This window comes from Danio rerio, chromosome 2, assembly GCF_052040795.2.
Source record: "Danio rerio strain M-AB ecotype USA chromosome 2, GRCz13ab, whole genome shotgun sequence".
Lineage (NCBI taxonomy): Eukaryota > Metazoa > Chordata > Actinopteri > Cypriniformes > Danionidae > Danio > Danio rerio.
In genome coordinates, this window is record NC_141022.1 from 40,795,001 (window position 1) to 40,815,876 (window position 20,876).

General features: G+C 35.7%; 1 protein-coding gene and 1 long non-coding RNA gene across 5 annotated transcripts in view; one reads left to right on the top strand and one right to left on the bottom strand.

Annotated features, from left to right (window-relative positions):
* The window catches only part of LOC147846430 (uncharacterized), an 8,290-nt gene extending 708 nt beyond the window's left edge, over positions 1 to 7,582 (bottom strand). The window contains exons 1-3 of the long non-coding RNA XR_015478748.1: positions 5,230 to 7,582; positions 3,523 to 5,172; positions 1 to 293 (exon numbers count right to left, since the gene is read on the bottom strand). The exon at positions 1 to 293 is cut by the window's left edge and continues 708 nt beyond it. This is a non-coding gene — a long non-coding RNA (uncharacterized LOC147846430). The remainder of the gene's footprint in view (positions 294 to 3,522; positions 5,173 to 5,229) is intronic.
* Positions 5,437 to 20,876, top strand: part of phc3a (polyhomeotic homolog 3a) — a gene marked incomplete in the record, with an annotated part of 27,746 nt that continues 12,306 nt past the window's right edge. For all 4 annotated transcript variants that reach the window (NM_001443288.1, NM_001443290.1, NM_001443289.1 and 1 more), the window contains 7 exon segments: positions 5,437 to 5,505; positions 11,038 to 11,201; positions 11,332 to 11,499; positions 15,048 to 15,137; positions 17,034 to 17,189; positions 17,294 to 17,383; positions 20,242 to 20,425. In NM_001443288.1, the coding sequence (NP_001430217.1) occupies positions 11,058 to 11,201; positions 11,332 to 11,499; positions 15,048 to 15,137; positions 17,034 to 17,189; positions 17,294 to 17,383; positions 20,242 to 20,425 (832 nt within the window).

Sequence of the window (20,876 nt, forward strand, 5' to 3'; positions counted from 1 at the left end):
ATAGTTAAATGCAAATAAAACGACTCAAAGTAACTTTCATGAAAAACTGCTTCAGTAAATACACAGAGGAACACTTTAAAGTAAAGGGCAAATGGTTGATTTTGCAGAAATGGCATAGAAGACTCATTTCTCCTAATCTTTCAGCACACAGTAGATACAAAATAACATTTTTAAAAATCTGGATTCCCATTATGTGAACATTCTGTCTAGTTTCTAATAATTATCATGTCTAATAATAGTTTGCATGTATGTTAAAGGTTTTAGGACCATAAATAGCATTTAAGACTGCAATTCTACACTGTTAGACCTTACCGGGGTTTTTTACAGTAGAACACTGGCAACACTGTTGCCAGCCACTCACTGTAAAAGTTTGGTTACAGTAAGTAACTGGCAACAGTGTTGCCAGTTAATTACTGTAACTGAACCATTACAGTGAGTGGCTGGCAACAGTGTTGCCAGTTATTTACTGTAACTGAACCATTACAGTGAGTGGCTGGCAACAGTGTTGCCAGTTATTTACTGTAACTGAACCGATACAGGGAGTAGCTGGCAACAGTGTTGCCAGTTAATTACTGTAATAGAGCAGCAGTGGTAACTAACTGGAAACTGTGTACAGTTAATTACTGTATTGTATTGTTACAAATCACAGCATTATACTACATACACATTAATAGTATGTCATATATAGTTATTGTAGTGTTACTAAAATTAATCAGTATTCTTAGCTGTTATTTAAAAATAGAAGGCATAAAATTTTTCAGACAAATTTATTTTAAATAAATTAAAAAAGCAAGCAAAATTCTGTCATACTGCACTGCGAAGTGGAATTAAACAAAGCGAGTAGTGGAATTAAACAAAATAATTAGAGATTGAAAAAGCAAGCCAGAGAGGTCATGTTCTGATCTTTGATTGGTATCAAGCAATCACATGATGTGATTTCGCATGTCAGCGTTCTCCAAGCTTGAACTTTCCAATGCTGCGAATTATGAAATTTGTCGCATGAGCTATCATTCCAGGTCTGCAGTACTCACATGCGTATGAATGGAAGTCTATAGGGAGAAAAGTGCAGTGTGACCGGGACTTTAAGCTGTAACTCTAATTAAACACACCTGATCAAACTAATTAAGGCTTGTTAGAAATCTACAGGTAATGTTGTAGCAGGGTGGGTACTAAACTCTGCTGCCCTGCAGTTCTCCAGGAACTTGGAGTTTGACCCCCATGGTATACAGCAGTGGTGCTCAATCCTGTTCCTGGATATCTACCTTCCTGCAGATTTCAGTTGCTACCCATATCAAACACACCTGCCTGTAATTATCAAGTGGTGTTCAGGTCCTAATTAATTGGTTTAGGTGTGTTTGAAATGAATAGCAACTAAAATCTGCAGGAAGGTAGATCAGCAAATGAACTGCAAAAAACACAACATAATTATTTTAAAGTTTAAAGTTTTAAATAATTAAAAACTGTGTTAAATCTCAATAAAAAGTTTAAAGTAATTATAAAAAATAAAGTTGGCAACACCGAAAAACCAAAGGATCCAATCTTTTATTGTTATAATTATCTCATGACAACAAACTTTATTATTGTTTCTAATATAAATTCATAGGTGGCAACACTGCTCTGAAAAATACTTAGCAACAAACTCACAACCTGGGACCGGACAGTGGAGCTTTTGTGTGTGGATGGCTATGTGTATCATGTTTTTGTGATTCCCTTTTTTTTGTGAAAGTTACCTTACTGAGATGAAGGAATTTAATTTTGGCTTAGTTGCCAGAAAGATACATACAACTGTTAGCATCTGTACATTATGGCAGTATGCAATATCCAATAAATACTTAAACAAAAGTAATGTAAGAAGTTATATGAGGAGAGGCTAACTAGCTAACAATGTAGCTTTCAAGTACACAGTTCAAGATAACAACAAAATAACTTAAAACACAGCCTTATTTTAGAAACCCTCAAAAACATTTGAACACATTTTACTTACTCATTGTAGATTCTTATTTAAAGCCTAATACATATCAGACTCTACATCTGAATTGATGGACAGAGAATAGAGCACACTCAGCAGTAAACAAATCAAACACCTGGCTCCCTTAAAGGGCCAGCATTTTCTGAAAACTATTTCTAACACCTTTGTGTTTAGAATAAGACAGACAGCCTGTGGAAGTGTGTGGTGATGCCTAAATCATTATTTTCTGCCTTTAAAATGCACGTCTCTATAAATAGCAACATAAACCATCAGAGAATTCATTGGAATTAATTCTTTGCACTACACAATTTCATACAAAGTCTACTCCTTTCACAGTAAAATAATGTGTTAATAAATAATAAATGTTTTCTTTTATTACAGCAAAACACTGGCTATTTTGCAGTTATTTACTGCACAATCTACAGAGTAACAGTGCAGTTATACTAATTAAACACACCTGATTAAACTAAATCTAAAGGTAGTGTGTTGAAGCAGGGCTGGAACTAAATTCTGCTGGGCTGCGGCCCTCCAGGAGTTTGACACCCCTGGTGCATAGCATATTTTCAAAGGAATTGCCTACATTTATCACAATCATGCACATATCATTGAATAAAAACAATAATATACAAACAATATACAAACGTCATCCAAAGCAAAAAAATAAAAAATAAATAAATAATCTGATCCTCATGTTGTTCCAAACCTGTAGTAATAATAATAATAAAAAACAAATAACCTGATTAATACATTTATTTAGGAAAGTCTTTATACTATACTGTTAATGCCATTTTTACCAACTTCTCCAAACAAATTCATTGAGTCTCTGCGAAAATGTATGTACGTGCTGTTTAACATATTTTTTAAATAACACATTTTTACTAGTTAATTAGCAAAATACTAATATTCAGCTTAAAGTGCAATTTAAAAGCTTAACTATTGGCTAAGCTAGGCAAATTAAATTAATTATAGAAAAGTAAACAAAGTTATAAAAATGATTGTGATAATTTGGTTGCTCTGTGTGAATATTTTTGCCTTTAAATGCATCTCGTCGATATCTTTACCTTTTAATTAGCTCTGTGACATTGACATTGGTTGACTCCTGATACTCAATGTTAAAAACATAAAAGGAACCAAAGAAAACACAGAGATGGCTGCAGAGAAATTTAACTTATCATCAATGCATTGTCTCACTTTCTCCTCAATACTGACCATACACATACCAAAACTGAACAGTATATATATATATATATATATATATATATATATATATATATATATATATATATATATATATATATATATATATATATATATATATATAGCAACATAAAGCAGTACATGGGGTAATAATGGTTGAGCAGTAATTTACCATTTATTATCACAGTAACTATCTGTAATGGGTACATAAAGTAAATTACTGTAATTTATTCTTTGCACTACAAAATTTCATACAAATCCTGCTCCTTTTACAGTAAAATACTGTTTCCTTTTAATACAGCAAAACACTGGATATTTTACAGTTATTTACTGCATAATCTACAGTAAGGGTTAACAGTGTATTTAACTCATCTAATTTTCTAGTGCATTTTACAATGTATATTAACAACGCAGCTGAACATTGATGAAGAAAATAGTATAAAAAGCTAGAACTGCAGTTTCTGAAACATTCAGCAAATCAGCCAAGCAGGAGAGTAGTGAATGCTGGTGTGGTCACAGTTAAAATGTAACCGATTCAGTTCAGTTTAGCAAATGTCACTCTTGAAGCTCAGTTCAGTTTATTTCAGTTAGTTAAATGTAGCCTAGATTCTTAAAAAAAGTAGTTTAGCCTATCCAGGACAGATAACTCCAATTAATCAACACAGGCTTAAGAGCATTTCATCAGTTTTCATATGTAACTTTTGACCACAAAGTCAGTCATAAGTGTCAATATATGGAAATTGAGATCAGTGTTGGAAAGAGTATACTGAAAAATCATTCATTTATTTAAAAAATTGGGGTCACCACAGTGGAATGAATTGGCAACTTATCCAGCATATGTTTTACACAACCCATCACTGGGAAACATTAATACACACTCACTCATACATTATGGTGAATTTTAGCTTACCCAATTCACCTGTACCGCATGTCTTTGGACTGTGAGGGAAAGCGGAGCACCTGGAGGAAACCCACACAAACACAGGGAGAACATGCAGACTCCACACAGAAATGCCAACTGACCCAGCAGAGGCTCGAACCAGCAACCTTCTTGCTGTGAGGTGAACATGCTACTCACTGTGCCACTGCGTCGCCACTGAAAAATCATACTCAAGTTAAAGTACCATTACTTGCCCAAAAATGTAGAGCAAGTAGAGTTAAAGTATCTGATGTAAATATTACTCAAAGTATGTGTGAAAAGTTGCCCGATGAAAATTACTCAAAAGTAGTGAGTATTGTGCTGTAAAAGGTTTATGTGTTTACATGTAATTTGTGGGCGACACGGTGGCGCAGTAGGTAGTGCTGTCGCCTCACAGCAAGAAGGTCGCTGGTTCGAGCCTCAGCTAGGTCAATTGGCGTTTTTTTGTGGAGTTTGCATGTTCTCCCTGTATTTGCGTGGGTTTCTTACTGGTGCTCCGGTTTCCCACAGTCCAAAAACATGTATGTGGTACAGGTGAATTGGGTAGGCTAAATTGGCCATAGTGTATGAGTGTGAATGAGTGTGTATGTTTCCCAGAGATGGGTTGCAGCTGGAAGGGTATCCGCAGCGTAAAACATATGCTGAATAAGTTGGCGGTTCATTCGCTGTGGCGACCCCAGATTAATAAAGGGACTGAGCCAAAAAGAAAATGAATGAATGTAATTTGTGTGTGTGTGTGTGTGTAAACTTATAGTGCATTAAGGGATTGCTTAAGGCCATTTCGGTCAGTAAACACCCGTCTTCTTCTTATCAGTGATATTTAGTCGAAACAGACTCTGGGTCATTATATGTAAAATATCTGCTTAGACACTTTTAATGCTTCCAAACTGTTTTCTGCATGTCTTAAGGTAGTTTGGCATGATTTACTTCTGTGCAATTTGATTGGACAGGTATCGGGAAAGTAACGGTACACATCTTTAAAACTCAACTACACTAATTTGAGTATTTGTAATTTGTTACTTTACACCACTGATTGAGATTTACGCATCACGAATTCTGAATAAATAAACTTACTTTTCCATACATACTTACTTTCCATACTTACTTTTCCATACATACTTACTTTCCATACATATTCTTATACTTTTGTTGTGATCAAACAATAACTGGCAAAGATGACTTGAAAATCTAAAATCTGAGGAAAGGAGGATTAAAAGTTTAGGCCATTATACTGCTATATATTCACTGTTATAGAAGCGCTGCACGAAGTCCTCCTACACAGCAAGTGGTGCTGCTGGCTCAGAAATGTCTAAATCTGTGTAGAGTTGTGTTTTTATCTCCATCTTTTTTCATGTCGCAGTACAGCATGAATGAATCACACGCAGACAACAGCAGCAGCGCGCAGCTCTCATATGACAAGGCAGGTACATACACGCACACACACGCTGATGCGCCTTTAACACTCCATGCGGGACACACGCGTCATGCTCACATCATTGGCCAAAGCTGGAGACGAGCACACTTAATGATAAAAAAACATTTGTTGAAAAAGATTCCCGTCAAATCGGGTTTTACAATAAATCAGTGTCCCACGAAAAGCTGTCAGAGGTGGGCGTTTCTCTGTCACTGGGTTATTAGAAGCACTTAGAGATGAAGCAGCTCAGATGATGACTGACTGAGGCAGCATGAACCATCGGCCTGACCAAATATTTCACAGCGCATTTCGTAAGTTTTCGTTGTTTTGTTAAGTGTTTCTGATATAATTTCGATAAAGATGATTCTGTAAAGTTTAGAGATGTGTATGTAGATGTCATAATCCATAACACGTTGATTAATAATGTTTTGCATGCGTCGATATGGAAGTTACACAAAATTGTATTGATTTTTAATACAAAACGCCTTTCTAAATGATTTCCGACATAACGTTATATTTCTCACTTCTGTTCAGGTTACTATTCTATAACATTAGCATAAAAACACATTTATATTTTATAAAGGCTGCATTTGCCTTTAAATTAATCGTATATTATTCCAAGCTTAATTGGTTTGTTACAGGCTACTTTTTATTTTAATTAGGCATAACTGTTTAAAATACGTGTTCGTTTAGTTTTGCGACCAATTATGGTTGCAGGCTTCAAAAAGAGAACAGAAAGTGATTGTTAGAATCGCTTATGTAGCCCAATTAACTATTTAGTTTCGTAGTTTGTGTGAATACAAGATAATACAATTTTGAAGTAAAAACTAGTCTTAGTCATCAAAAGTAACCTCACTGGAGACTGAATTTAAAAAGGGAGATCGCGCGGCTGCTTAAGCATGCGCAATTAACCGCACGACCTGTCATCATTTTATTTAAAGTAATTCATTATATTCTCAACTTTTGGTAACAGTGTGACAAATAACTATATGGCTACAGTTTAGATATGAAGTTTAGATATGAAGACCCAAATGAGAACAGAATTTAAACCTTTGTAAAATAAAAACTCTCCAAAAGAAAGACGCAACATACGTACAGAAATTGTAAACAAATAGGCTATGACTTTCTAATTTTAAAAAGAATAAAATAGTCATATAGTTTATACATTCTGTTAAATCCAGATTTAAATATGTAAATAATTTACTTTTCATCATAATTTTAACAGATTAATTACAAATTTATCAAATATTTAAAAAGTTTTTAAATTAGGAAACTAAAATGAACTGAAGATATAGTTAGATGGTACATTTTTATGAATTGTTAAAAAAACATTTGTACATTTTATTGTTTTGTAATTTTGGAAACTTAAAAATAAACTTAAATTTAATGTATTAATACCAAATAAAAGTGAAATTTACATATACTTTTGCTTGGTTAAAAATATGCTCATCACTTTAATTTTCAGAATGTATATTGGTGTTATTTTTTTTTTGTGCATTGTAAAATCTCTCAGCTATAGCCTACTGTAGCATTGGTGAGTGCATTTGTAATTCTTAAAGATCTTATTTGTCAGTTGCCCTCATTAGGATTTATGCATTATTTTAGCTCACACTACGATAGGGGAAAGAATTATTAGCCCCCCTGTTTATTTTCCCCCCAATTTCTGTTTAACGGAGAGAAGATTTTTTTTCAACACATTTCTAAACATAATAGTTTTAATGATTCATTTCTAATAACTGATTTATTTTGTCTTTGTCATTATGACAGTAAATGATATTTGACTAGATATTTTTCAAGACACTTCTATTCAGCTCAAGTGACATTTAAAGGCTTAACCAGGTTAATTAGAGACAGGTTAGGGTAAATAGGCAAGTTATTTTATAACAATGGGTTGTTCTGTAGACTTTTGAAAAAAAATATAGATTAAAGGGGCTAGTAATTGTGACCTTAAAATGATTATTAAAAAATTTAAAACTGCTTTTATTCAAGTCGGAAAAAAAAACAACAACTTATAAGACAAATAAGAAAAACTATTATAGAATATACTGTGAAAATGTCCTTGTGCTGTTAAACATCATTTGGGAAATATTTTAAAAAGAAAATAAAAATTCAAAGGGGGTTTTATAATTCTGACTTCAAATGTACTTGATTATGTTGAAAAACTGTGACAGATGAGATTTTGTCAGTAGGATGTGTTCTTGTTCTCTATACTCTGGCCACTAGCTATATATTGTTGTGTTTTTTGCTTTGTTTTAGGGGTATTTTGATTATTTACTTAAGGAGCCAATACTGTCTAATTGTATTAATTTATGTTGTTAGATTTAGAATGTGCTGTATGAATAAAATACAGTTCATACAACAATAGGTGCTTAAATGTCAATTTAGCATTTATTAAACAAATACTCTTATATACTAAATTAAAAAATATTTTACACTATTTAAAGTTTAATTTTATTTTCAGTCCTTAAAAACAATTAGATACCCCCCCCCCCCCCCCCCCCCCAAAAAATGAAAGAGAAATAAATGAAAAACTAATGGATATTAACCCTTAAAAATAAAGGTTCCAAAACAGACTTTTCACAGTGATGCCATTGAAGATTCGGGTTGCTAACAGTTCTTCTAGTCAACAGTTCCAAAAATAAAAACAGCCATTTGTTTCATAGTGTGAAGAAGAACATGGTAACACTTTAATTGAAGGGGTGTTCATAAGACTGTCATGAAAACTTCATATGCAAGACATAACATGTCTTGAATATGAAGGATACTTTATAATCATCATTCAGTCATGGTGGCGCAGTGGGTAGCACTCACTCACGTCACAGCAAGATGGGTAGGGTTAGGGGTGGGGTTAGGTGAGCACATTAAAAGCATTGGATGCAGCTCAGATTGCACTACACCAGGTCTGCATCCAGAGCCCTCTCATTTCTGTTTGAAGTTTGCATGTTCTCCCCGTGTTGGTGTGAATTTCCTTCAGATGCTCCGGTTTCCCTCACAGTCCAAAGACATGTGGTACAGGTGAATTGGGTAAGCTAAATTATCCGTTGTGTATGGTGTGTGTGTGGATGTTTCCCAGTGATGGGTTGCAGCTGGAAGGGCATCTGCTGCGTAAAACATATGCTGGATAAGTTGGCGGTTCATTCCGATGTGGCGACCCCAGATAAATAAAGGGACTAAGCCGAAAAGAAAATGAATGAATGAACACAGTCATGTCATTTTAAATGGAAAGATGTCTTTGTTATGACAACCTAACATAAACAAATGTATCACAACACATCTTTGTCATGAAAACTTAACATTATCAAGACAATAAAACTTGTCATAAATCTGTCATAAAGATAATTGTCATGATTCCATTATAATTATGTCATCAGTGACATTAATAATTTACTAGACCTCAAATAAATGTGCTTACATATTAATGACGCAATTAATACACAATTCAAACTTCTGTAATATAAATGGAATATGAGACTGTACATAACTCCAGAATTACTTCACAAATTTAAACCAAACATTCCTGATCAATGTGTAAAATGCAATAAAGAGATGGGAACTCTATATTATTGTTTATGGAAAAGCTCTTTGGTTGAACATTTTTGGAAGAAAATTCAAAACTTTTTATACATAGTATTAATACAAGATATACCCAAATGTCCAAAACTGTGTATTCTAAATATTTCTTCTATTACAAGCACTTTTACCAGTTCAGATAAGAAACTGTTAACTTTCTGTTTAGCACATGCAAAACTTGCAATAGTTCGTTTTTGGAAAAATACAGAAAGACCGCATTTTGGACAATGATTGTGGGAAACTGTTGGAATTTTCAATCAATTCCATGCGTGTATAAGAAAATAGGTCAGGAGAGGTTTTTCTTTAATGTCAAAAATCGTAACAATTTCATTCATCCATTCATTTTCTTGTCGGCTTAGTCCCTTTATTAATCTGGGGTTGCCACAGCGGAATGAACCACCAACTTATCCAGCAAGTTTTTACGCAGCGGATGCCCTTCCAGCCGCAACCCATCTCTAGGAAACATCCACACATACATTCACACACACACACTCATACACTACGGACAATTTAGCTTACCCAATTCACCTGTACCGCATGTCTTTGGACTGTGGGGGAAACCGGAGCACCCGGAGGAAACCCACGCGAAGGCAGGGAGAACATGCAAACTCCACACAGAAACGCCAACTGAGCCGAGGTTCGACCCAGCAACCTTCTTGCTGTGAGGCGACAGCACTACCTACTGTGCCACTGCCTCGCCCATCGTAACAATTTATTGGACACAAATAAATAATTCGATTTACAGAATTCTGTTATCCTCAATGAAAAGCACAAGTTACATTAAGGAGGTGGGCAACAACTTTCTTTTTCTGACCTCAACTTATATAGGCAGTTGATTTTAACAGGTGGAGTTTAGTGAAATTCGTCATTTGTCAGTCATTGTTCAGTCCTCCATTGGCCGCACCCCAGACATAAGTCCTCTTTTTCTACGAATTCTTTACACAACAATAAAAGCATGAAACTTTTTGTGCCCTGTGTTCAGTTTTAGCACCTTTCTTCAGACAGAAAGTTTCTGCAGAGCTGAATTTAATTTTGGACCGGCATTTATCTACTTCTGCAAAAATGCTAATTTGCACAGCACTCACACACAACAGTATAAGTTCAATTAATATATGACCCTTACATGACCAATACAAATAATTGTTTGTTTAAAAGAAAAAGAGACAAAAATAATAAAAAATTGATTCCTATTTTCTAACAAAACCTGAAAAGTTTATCAGCAGATACAAATCTTATATATATATATATATATATATATATATGATTTGATGTATTTATTTATGTCAAGGTGTCAAAGACATTAAACAATCCCTATTTAGCATAAAAATGAGAACTGACCTATTGTCACTTAAGCATGCATAAATTCTCCATCATAGTTATGACGTGTGATGTCATGATTATAAAGGTCCTTTCAAGTAAAGTGTTACCTCTTATATTATTATTATTATTATTATTATTATGGTCACTTTACAATCAGGTCTCATTAGTTAATATATTTCCTAACATGAACTAATTATGAACAATAGTTGTACAGCATTTATCACTTAATCATAGTTCAACATTTACTAATGCATTATTTACATCCTGATTCATGCTTGTTAACATTAGTTAATGCACTGTGAGTTCATATGAACTAACAATGAACAACTAATTTTCATCAACTACTATTAAACGCATTAAATGTATCGTTCATTATTTGTTCATGTTAGTAAATGCATTAACCAACATTAACGAATACAACCTTATCGTAGTGTTACCATTATTATTATTATTAATATTATTATTATTTAGTGTACATGTAATGAGCTTAAATGTAATCATAATATGAAATTAAATCATTGTTTATCAGTCAGTACCCATTCAGCTTACAAAAAAAGTGAAGTATTTAATCACTCAATAGAGCATGTAAAAATAATTTCCTTTTTTAATCATTTAAAAAGATTTCTTATCTTCATTGTCTTTTCTCAGTTGGCTAACACGCCACTCTAATGGGTGATGCAGATAAACCGAGTCGGGAGGAGCTGGAGGGAGACGGCGGTGTGACAACAGCCTCCACCACCGCCACTTCCACCACCCCCACAGGCACCTCCATTCCTTTGGGAAACATCTCGTCAGACAGACAGGCAGTCCAGGTCTTAATTTAACTAAAAAGAAACAGAAAAAAGCTATTTGATACTGTCTGAACATTGCTGCCATCTCTATGTTGTGGTTGTGACGATTCCCTCTAGTACTTAGGAGACTTACGATGTGGTGTTTTGTTAGGTAATTCAGCAAACGCTGCACAGACCACAAAGCATGACAGCTCAGTACCTGCAACAGATGTATGCAGCTCAACAGCAACACATCCTGCTGCAGACAGCCGCGCTACAACAGCAGCAGCACCATCAACAAAACCTCACCGCTACACAGATTCTGACAACTACAGACATGGTATGGGGATATACATGACAGTATGTGCAACATAATATAGCATACACTCACTGGCCTCCTTGCTAGTAGAAACCTGAACCATCTTTTTCCTTCAAAAATGCCTTAAATGGATCATTAACTGGACTTATTTTTAAAAATTGTGTTATGCCAAAGCCCACCAAGCAATGCGTTAAATGTAATGTAATGTAAATGTAATGTTTATATAGTGCATTTATCGTGTATGTATGGCCATACACGCAAAGCGCATTACAATCATGAGAGGGTCTCTCCACACCATCAACAGTGTGCAGCATCAACTTGGATGATGTGACGGCAGCCATAGGACAACGATACCAGTGCGCTCACCACACACCAGCTATTGGTGGAGTGGAGAGACAGTGATAGAGCCAATTTGGTGAATGGAAGGCCAGAATCGTATCCTCTGAAATCTGATCCGGCACCTCATTTTACCAATCCCTTTCCTCAACCACCCTCCTCCTCCGCTCAGCTCTCAGCTGTTCACTTTCACTTTCTTCCACGACTCCCCAACCCTCTTTAGTCGGCGACAACCCCCGCCGCTCTTCCCGTTTTGTTCGCAACAGCACTCTGCCAAACACCCCCCGCTCTCCACTTTCGTGCACGACACCTCCACATCCTCGGGTAACATGCCTGATCCGTTACCCCAATCTGTTCCGGGAACTCGCAATTTACGAATTAAGCACTGGTTACACCACTACTCTTTATGAGAAGTGCCATAGGATATTTATAGAGTCAGGACCTCAGTTTAATGTCTCATCTGAAAGATGGCACCAACTGACAGTACAGTGTCCCCTTCACTTTTACTGGGGCATCAGAACTCACGACCGCAGGTTGAGTGTCCCCTGCTGGCCTCACTAACACCACTTCCAACAGCATGCTAGTTTTCCCATGTGGTCTCCCATCCTGGTACTGGCCAGGCTCAGCCCTGCTTAGCTTCAGTGAGTAACCGGTCTTGGGCTGCAGGGTGATGTGGCTGTGGCCGATATGGCTGTGGCTGTTTAATAGTAAAAAAGGCCTGAACATAGGCTGTCAGTGAAAATCTAATAGACATCTAAGAATAGTCCAGAACTGGACTATCAACTGGACAGATTAGACAAACTTCATGTCGAGTTAATCATTCCTGTCAATTTTGAGCTAGCCTTAGACACGCTGTAAAAAATGCTAGGTTCCACACAATTCATTTATGATGTCCTAACACAAATAGATTAAGTTCTTAACCAATTTAAGTGGATTGAACATAAAACAAGTAAAAATCTTAAGAATGTTTCAGCTCATTTTAAATAAGTAGTTTGAAGAAGCAGCAAAATTATAATTTTTTTTAATTGCATCTATGTGATTTTTAATGACATGCCAATTCAGACTTGTTTGAGCCAAGCCTTTGAAGTCTATTAAGCCTGTTTCACACCACAAGTGTGAGCAGAACGTGTTTTTTCGGCATCCATGTTAACACATAGGAGCTTTCATACTGCATACAAGAGGTGTGAGCGTCACTGAAGCAGCAGTGCTGCGATAGTTTCGGTGCTGGGTGTATTTTTGCTGCTTGCTGATCACATTTAAAAAAGTGACAGTACATTGATAATAACCAAAAACACATTAAATGACAGTAAAAAGTAGCAATTTTACCCAATAAATACATCAATGATATTCAAAGATTTTTATATATTCAATCAAATAATACTGCAACAAATATTTATTTTTGCCCGAACTACAAAACCAAATTTAAAACAATTTTAGTATTAGTTTTGCTTAATAAGTTGCACACTAGTTTGATCATGTATATATATATAATTATACCTAAATTGAATCATAACTATAGGCCTACATCGTCCTGACAATCAAAAACAAAATGACATGATATCACAGTCTTCTGACTGAGTGCACCTGAAAAGACGTAGTTCTTGAACGTACAGTTCTTGAGGATCTATATAATTTGTGAAATTAAGACTTGCAGGTTAAGGAAACAGCATGGGAGGAAGTTGCCGCAGGCCTTGGTGCAGATAAAATAAAAAAGCAAAGTGTATTTATAGATAGATAGGTAACTAGATAGAATAGACAGAGATAGATTGATCTGTGCAGCAGCTGCCGATGAGCTTCTGCTCTCCTAATGCGCTGCTCACGCACTGCTTGCGCTTGCGGTGTGAAACAGGTGTTTAGACTGCTTTTTTTGTAATAACTTGGTTTTTATTGATTTTTAAGAACATATAACCAGTGAGAACAAAACAAACAAATAAAAATAATAACACATATATACATACATATACATGTATACATGCATACATATATACATAGAGGATATAGGCAAATACATCCATTCCGCACATGTATATCTTTATACATACATATATACAAATATTAACTTGACCTCATCAAAATCAATAAATAAATAAAATAAGTATAAAATAAACTATAATAAAAGGTTGCCAAAAATATTTTCACAATTATGCATAACCTCTAGAATTATGTTAATGTTCAGTTATAGATAATTATGTTGTCATTGTGAAGAAAGCCAGCCATTTACTCCATTTCTTTTCAAAAATCTCCTGTAATCGGAATGCATGTGGTTTAGACTGCTTTTAAACACAAAAGATTGATGAGAGTAAAAAGCAATTTTTTTTATCCTGTTTAAGCCCCTCTTCCGAAGACGAGTTAAATAGATGTGGTAGATTAGTAGACTGAGAAGTAAATGCCTAGTAGTGTGATTGGCTAACAGATTTGCATATTTATATTTTTCTACAATCTTTCAAGATTAAATCCCAATTAAGCTTAAAAGAACAGCTGGGTCTCTGCTGATTCTGTAGGTATGTTTGACAGGCTGTCCTTCATAATTGGGTGGATGAATGCCATGCTTTCTTGCTGTTTATGCCTATCTGACAGTAACAAATATGCTACATTCAAAGTCAGTTTTGTTCCCCTTTCTAATAGTCAAGATTGTTCTTCATATTGTTTTAATCACTTTAACCGCTACATGCCTAAATCAATTCAGCTGGTCCCATGTGATTGGCTGATATATAATATAATATAATATAATATAATATAATATAATATAATATAATATAATATAATATAATATAATATAATATAATATAATATAATATAATATAATATAATAATAATAATATAATTATAATATAATATAATGTCGACGCAGTGGCGCAGTGGGTAGCACGTTCGCCTCACAGCAAGAAGGTCGCTGGTTTGATCCTCGGATCAGTTGGCGTTTCTGTGTGGAGTTTGCATGTTCTCCCTGCGTTCGTGTGAGTTTCCTCCGGTTACTCCGGTTTCCCCAACAGTCCAACGACATGAGGTACAGGTGAATTGGGTAGGCTAAATTGTCCTTAGTGTATGAGTGTGTGTGTGAATGTGTGGATGGATTGCGACTGGAAGGGCATCCGCTGCGTAAAAACTTGCTGGATAGGTTAGCGGTTCATTCCGCTGTGGCGACCCCAGATTAATAAAAGGACTAAGCCGACAAGAAAATGAATGAATGAATGAATGAATAATATAATATAAGCATTCCTGCTGTTTCTCAGGCTGCACAGACTAATGGCAGGCAGTTTACCTCGTCCCCTTCATCATCCAATGGAAATGCACCTCAGTTGGCTAATGTGACCCAAACATCAGTAAGTGCTTTTATTATTATTATAATTTTTTTTTTATGTAGGGAGGTTCCATAAACAGGTGTATTTATATGGCCCTCTTTTTAAATTTTTAAAAATCAAATATTACAATGTAGGTTAATGCAATTGCATATAAATGTGAAATGTGACAATGAAATATGGAGAGCAAAAGCTTTCATTTCTGCTCTTATAGCAGCAAAACACTCTGGGTTTTTTGTTAAAATCATGACTGGTTAGAGAATGAGCTTTTTATGTAATTTTTGTTTTCAAAACAAAGTGCTTCATCAACATGTCAATAGGTGCAATAACTAAAAAATAAAATTGCAGGGTTGTTTTAAGCACAACATAGGGTCAGATATGGACAAACCCAACGGTTAAAAGGTGAAATTGAAAAACATAACCCAACAATGTGTTAGTCCATGTTTGACTGGTTTAAGCATTCCCCACATCCAGTGCCTAGACTGCAGCTCTGCACAATAAGTTTGGCCAGAGGAGAAATGGTCATGCCTAACTGAGCCTGGTTTTTCTTGAGGTTTATTTTCCTTCACTTTCATCAATCAGTGAAATTTGTTTCTAGCCATTGGCTTGGCTGGTGCACACTTTGGGACTAGTGGAGCTGCGCATTGATGGATTTGCTCTTTAATGTTTGGACTTTCAGCGGTGAAAATTAAACTAAACTAAACTGAAGTTCTACTCTGAAAACTGGACTGACGCAGTTTCAATTTACTAGAACCTCTATGTTAAGCTGCTTTGACTTAATCTACACTGTAAAAACGCTGTAGAAATAAAGATGAATTAAAACAACTCAGCATTTTTAGAGTGTAGGTGGCTGTTTGAACACATTAAACCACAAGCATATACAGTTTAAAAGCAATCCAGATGAATTTCTTTTTGACTACCTCTAAAAACTGTTGTCAAAAATGAACAAACTCATTCATATCATGTATCTAGCATTGGCCATTAGAGCAATCAATGGTTGGACCAACGAGTTAATTTGGCATACGCTTCTTATACTGTATGGTAAACCAACACTAAAAAATGGGTTCAAAACATTTGGTCAAATGAACTTTTATTAATTAAGAATAAATTGCTGCAAAAACATGAAAATAAAAATGAAATTAAACACATTGTTGGTCTTCCAGACATTACAAACCTGAAAATTGTAACCTTTAATTTGATTTATTTTTATAGACTGCATTTAAAAACAGTTAGCTAATTGGACATTAAAAGAAGTTTAAACAGAGGAGAAATGGTCGTGCCTAACTGAGCCTGGTTTTTCTCAAGGTTTTTTTTTCCTTCACTTTTGTCAGTTGGTGAAGTTTGTTCCTCGCCACTGTCTTGCTTGGTTTCAGGACTTGTGCAGCGGCGCATTGATGGATTTGCTCTTCAGTGTTTGGACTTTCAGCACTGAAATTTAAACCATGAACTGAACTAAACTCAACTTCAACTCTGAAAACTGCACTGACACTGTTTCAATTGACTAAATCTTTAAGCTGCTTTGACACAATCTACTTTATATAAAAGCGCTATAGAAATAACAATGAATTTTAATTTGATTGAATATTTTTCAAATTACAAAAAAAAACAAAAACAGGCAGAACCTTTTGATTGGATGACAAACGTCCAATATCATGGACAGCAGGCTTTAAATGAGTTAAAATGCTCCGGAAGCAAAAGAAACATCACCTGACTTGTGATGCCATTGTCATGGATCGGAGTCTAAAACGTAATAGTTGGGTTTGTCCATATTCGACCCAAATCACCCAACATTGGCTTACAACATCCCAGCATGTTTTAGTGTCCAACAAATCTGTTCTATTCAAAACTGATCAAAGAAAAACGAAATCTTTAAGCATTTTGACTAACAATGAATGAAGGAAAATCTCTTTCCTCCTCTAGATCCCCATACCAACCTCTCCTGTAACTCAGCCAATGGCTCGTATCCAGGTCACTAGCTCCAGTAGTACAGGAGGGGCCATTTCCCAGCAGGCCATGCTTCTAGGAAACAGCTCTCCCACAGGCAGCCAGGCCCAGATGTACCTGCGCACTCAGATGGTGAGCAACTGTTTACGCAAAGCATTGTGCTGTTTGAGTCCATTGGTGTTCTCAAGTCTCCAGTGACTTGACTTGATGTTGTGTCATTGTCTCTTAACCTGTAGCTGATTCTTACTCCCGCTGCCACTGTAGCTGCCGTCCAGCCTGATCTGACTGTCGTGAGCTCAATCTCCTCTCAATCAGCATCATCACAGGTAAGACAAAAGAGTATCTACTGTATATATACACATGTGGATATATTTGGGATGGAATGATATTCTTTTGCTTTATTTATGAATAGTATTCTGTGCATTTAACAGGGTTGCTGATGTATATTGGAACATATGAAAGTACATTTTACGTATTTAACCATGAATTATATAAACATTACGTTGTATAGGTAAAATGTAAAAAAATGTCAAAAAAAAATTTACTAATTTACATTAGATAATACATTATGGATTATGCACAATTTGGTAATGCTTTTGAGATAAGAAAATCTAAAGGCTTTCGTGCAAATTCCATGTTTTTTTATTTGTTTCAGTTTTTAGAGTGAAATCAGTTGTCCAGTGTATTTATGGCCGGTTTCCACTGTGTGGTACAGTACAGTACGGGTTGGTACAGGTCACCCTCATCAGGCTTGCGTTTCTACTACTAAAAGGCTACCAATGGTAAAACCAAGGCGTGGTATTCGACAGAAAGTTTCAGTCAACGTCATTCTTGCGCGAAGAAATGTCAAAGTAAAGTTGTACGGGTTGCTCACATATCGTATGAGAAGCACTTCTCACAAAACAGATGCTTTATACACTTAAATACTTGTGTATACATGTTCATTACTAACCTTTTTATAAACAGGATTTAATTATAACTGCAGATCAATGATAGTGAGAAATTGCCTACTGTAACAACTGCAGTTATATAAAATAAATAAATGCAACATATATGAACACATACAGACCCGTACAGTGCCCGATATGTTACCAGTTACAGAAAATCTACACACAGCATATAATTAGTCCTTATTTGGGTTAAAAACAACACAACACACAGCCTACAGTCAGTGCAAACCTCTCATCTGTGTCTTTGAACATCACCAGCACATGTAACCTCTAGTTAAAGAGTAATTCCATCATGCCAAGATCATAGTAGTCCAAAATGTGATGATAATTGTTAAACATGGCAGTTTGTTCATGTTTTAGGTTGCTGAACAAATCATTTGCTCATTTGTTTTTTTCGGCTTGTCCTTTGTTTTTACACGTCAGTCTTGCGTTTGTCCGTTTCTGGAAGGATTGGATGTCAGAAGCACTTCAATAATAACGCGCATGTTATTAGCATTAGCTCAAGAACTAAAAATGTAGACGTCCTGCGAGTGCAAGTGAGAAAGCAAAACCACTTGCGCTTTAGACAGCCTTGTAAAAAAACTACAAGGCACAGGGTAGATTCTGCTCTTCTTCTTGGCTTTGTGGCTGTTCAAGGTTTGTTTGAGCTCGGGTCGACCATGGCTTGTTATTAAAAGTATATATTATTATTGTAATGTCTCGCTGTGTTTTCTAAAAATGAAAAATTTTAATTTTTTTTTTAATTTTTGCTTGTTGCACAAGCGAGTGGCGTATCTCTGTAAACCAATAGCGTTCAGCTGTGCGTCTTGCTCTGCCTTTTGGTTACATTTTGTTGTACTAGGTGTACCCAAAAAGTGGTACGGTACGATTCGCTTTTAGGTACCTTTTGACCGTGGAAACGGCCATAAAAGCGTACCACACCGAACCATACCACTCAGTGGAAATGGGTCATAAGAAAACAATTATATTAAGAATTGAAGAGTTTCATCTGTAATGTTCTAAAATGAGCATTTTCTTCAGGCTCTTGTGTGTAGATTCAGTAATTTTACTTTTATGGCAATGTACAGGTTCTTTTCATTCCCTTTAAAGTGAAAACATTAAACATAAAAATAGGAAGGAAATGCAAATTTTAGAAGAAAATTTTACTTATCAAATAGAATAAATGTACATATAAATAAATATTTATTACATGTAATTAGTTATATTTATTAGATTTATCACTCTATATATCGGTAATCAGCTTCCAAATAAAAGCTTGTTGCTTCAGCCAAGATTTTTATCGCAGTCAATCCCTAAGCTGATCAATATTAGTTTATATAATGTCAGGTCTATTAAATAGTAAATCTTTACAAATTATTACAATTTTTTATTTGTTTGTGTTCGTCTTATGATTCAATTCTTTAGTATTTGTAGTATTTTTCTTGTTATCTAAAGTTGTAAAAAAAAAAAAAAAATCATAGCCAGGTTTCCATCCTAAGATCTAGCTAATTATTCATCCTCATTCATTTACCTTCGACTTTGTCCCTTTTTTTATCAGGGGTTGCCACAGCGAAATGAACCGCCAACTATTGCGGCTTATGTTTTATACAGTGGATGTCCTTCGAGCCACAACCCAGCACTGGGAAACATCCATACACTCTCACATTTACACACACTCATACACTTCTGCCAATTTTGTTTACCCAATTCACTTATAGCGCATGTCTTTGGACTGTGGGGGAAACCCATGCGAACATGAGCAGAACATGCAAACTCCACACAGATATGCTGACTGGCCCAGTCGGGACTCGAACCAGTGAACTTCTTGTTGTTAGGCAACAGTGCTAACCAATGAGACACCTTGCAGCCCTGAAGCGAATTAAAATTTGCAAAAAAATCCTAAATGTGACTTAGGTGTGTTTACATCAGTTTGTTACAGTGGCTGACGGCAGTATTGGTAATTAGGTAAACAGTAGGCACCATCAGCATAAACAGATTAGTCACACATGGCATATTAACTCTTTTTCCCACAAGTCCAAACATTTTTAAACATTTTTGCAAATTTTATCTAAAATTTGTCTTTTCCATCACTCATTGCCCATGCATACTTCACAAAGTGCTTCAACACAGAGTGATGGAACTCCAGCTCTCTTTATATCAGTACTGAGTCATGGACACAAAGAGTGCCCCACTATCTACAGTATCAATAAAAAGATTACAAATGCTCCAGGTTCATACCGTATGTTTTGTCCTCTTCACAGAACATCCAGATCAAGCCTCCTCTCCAGGGTCAGACGCTGGTGTCTCCCCCTCCCAAGATGTCCATTTGCCCACTCAAGTCCACACAGCTGCCCCAGAACCTGGTAGAAACATCTAGAAGCGTGTCAGTGTTAAACAACGTGACTCAGACACCATCCGCCCAACCAGCCATTCCTCCTTGTAAGTCACAAAATATATATTTTTTAAATCTATTTAATGGGTTTAATGTTATTTAAGCCACACTCTTAAAAGTGTGAAACACTTCCAAGTGTTTTTGCAGTGACGTCTTAAAAATAAATATTTTACATTCCACAATTAAGTGAGTAGTTCCCTTCATCCAGTTAAAACCCTTTTGTGGAATGAAAAGACAGGATGTGAATTATAGTGTGATTTGGGTTGGGATTGACCCCACTAATTATCGCTTGATTTCCCCTGAAGGAGGTCAAAACAAGATGTTTGGGGGGTCAGTTCTATAATACTGAGAAATATTACACTCATTCATTCATTCATTCATTTTCTTGTCGGCTTAGTCCCTTTATTAATCCCCGGTCGCCACAGCAGAATGAACCACCAACTTATCCGCACATTTTTTACGCAGCGGATGCCCTTCCGGCTGCAAACCATCTCTGGA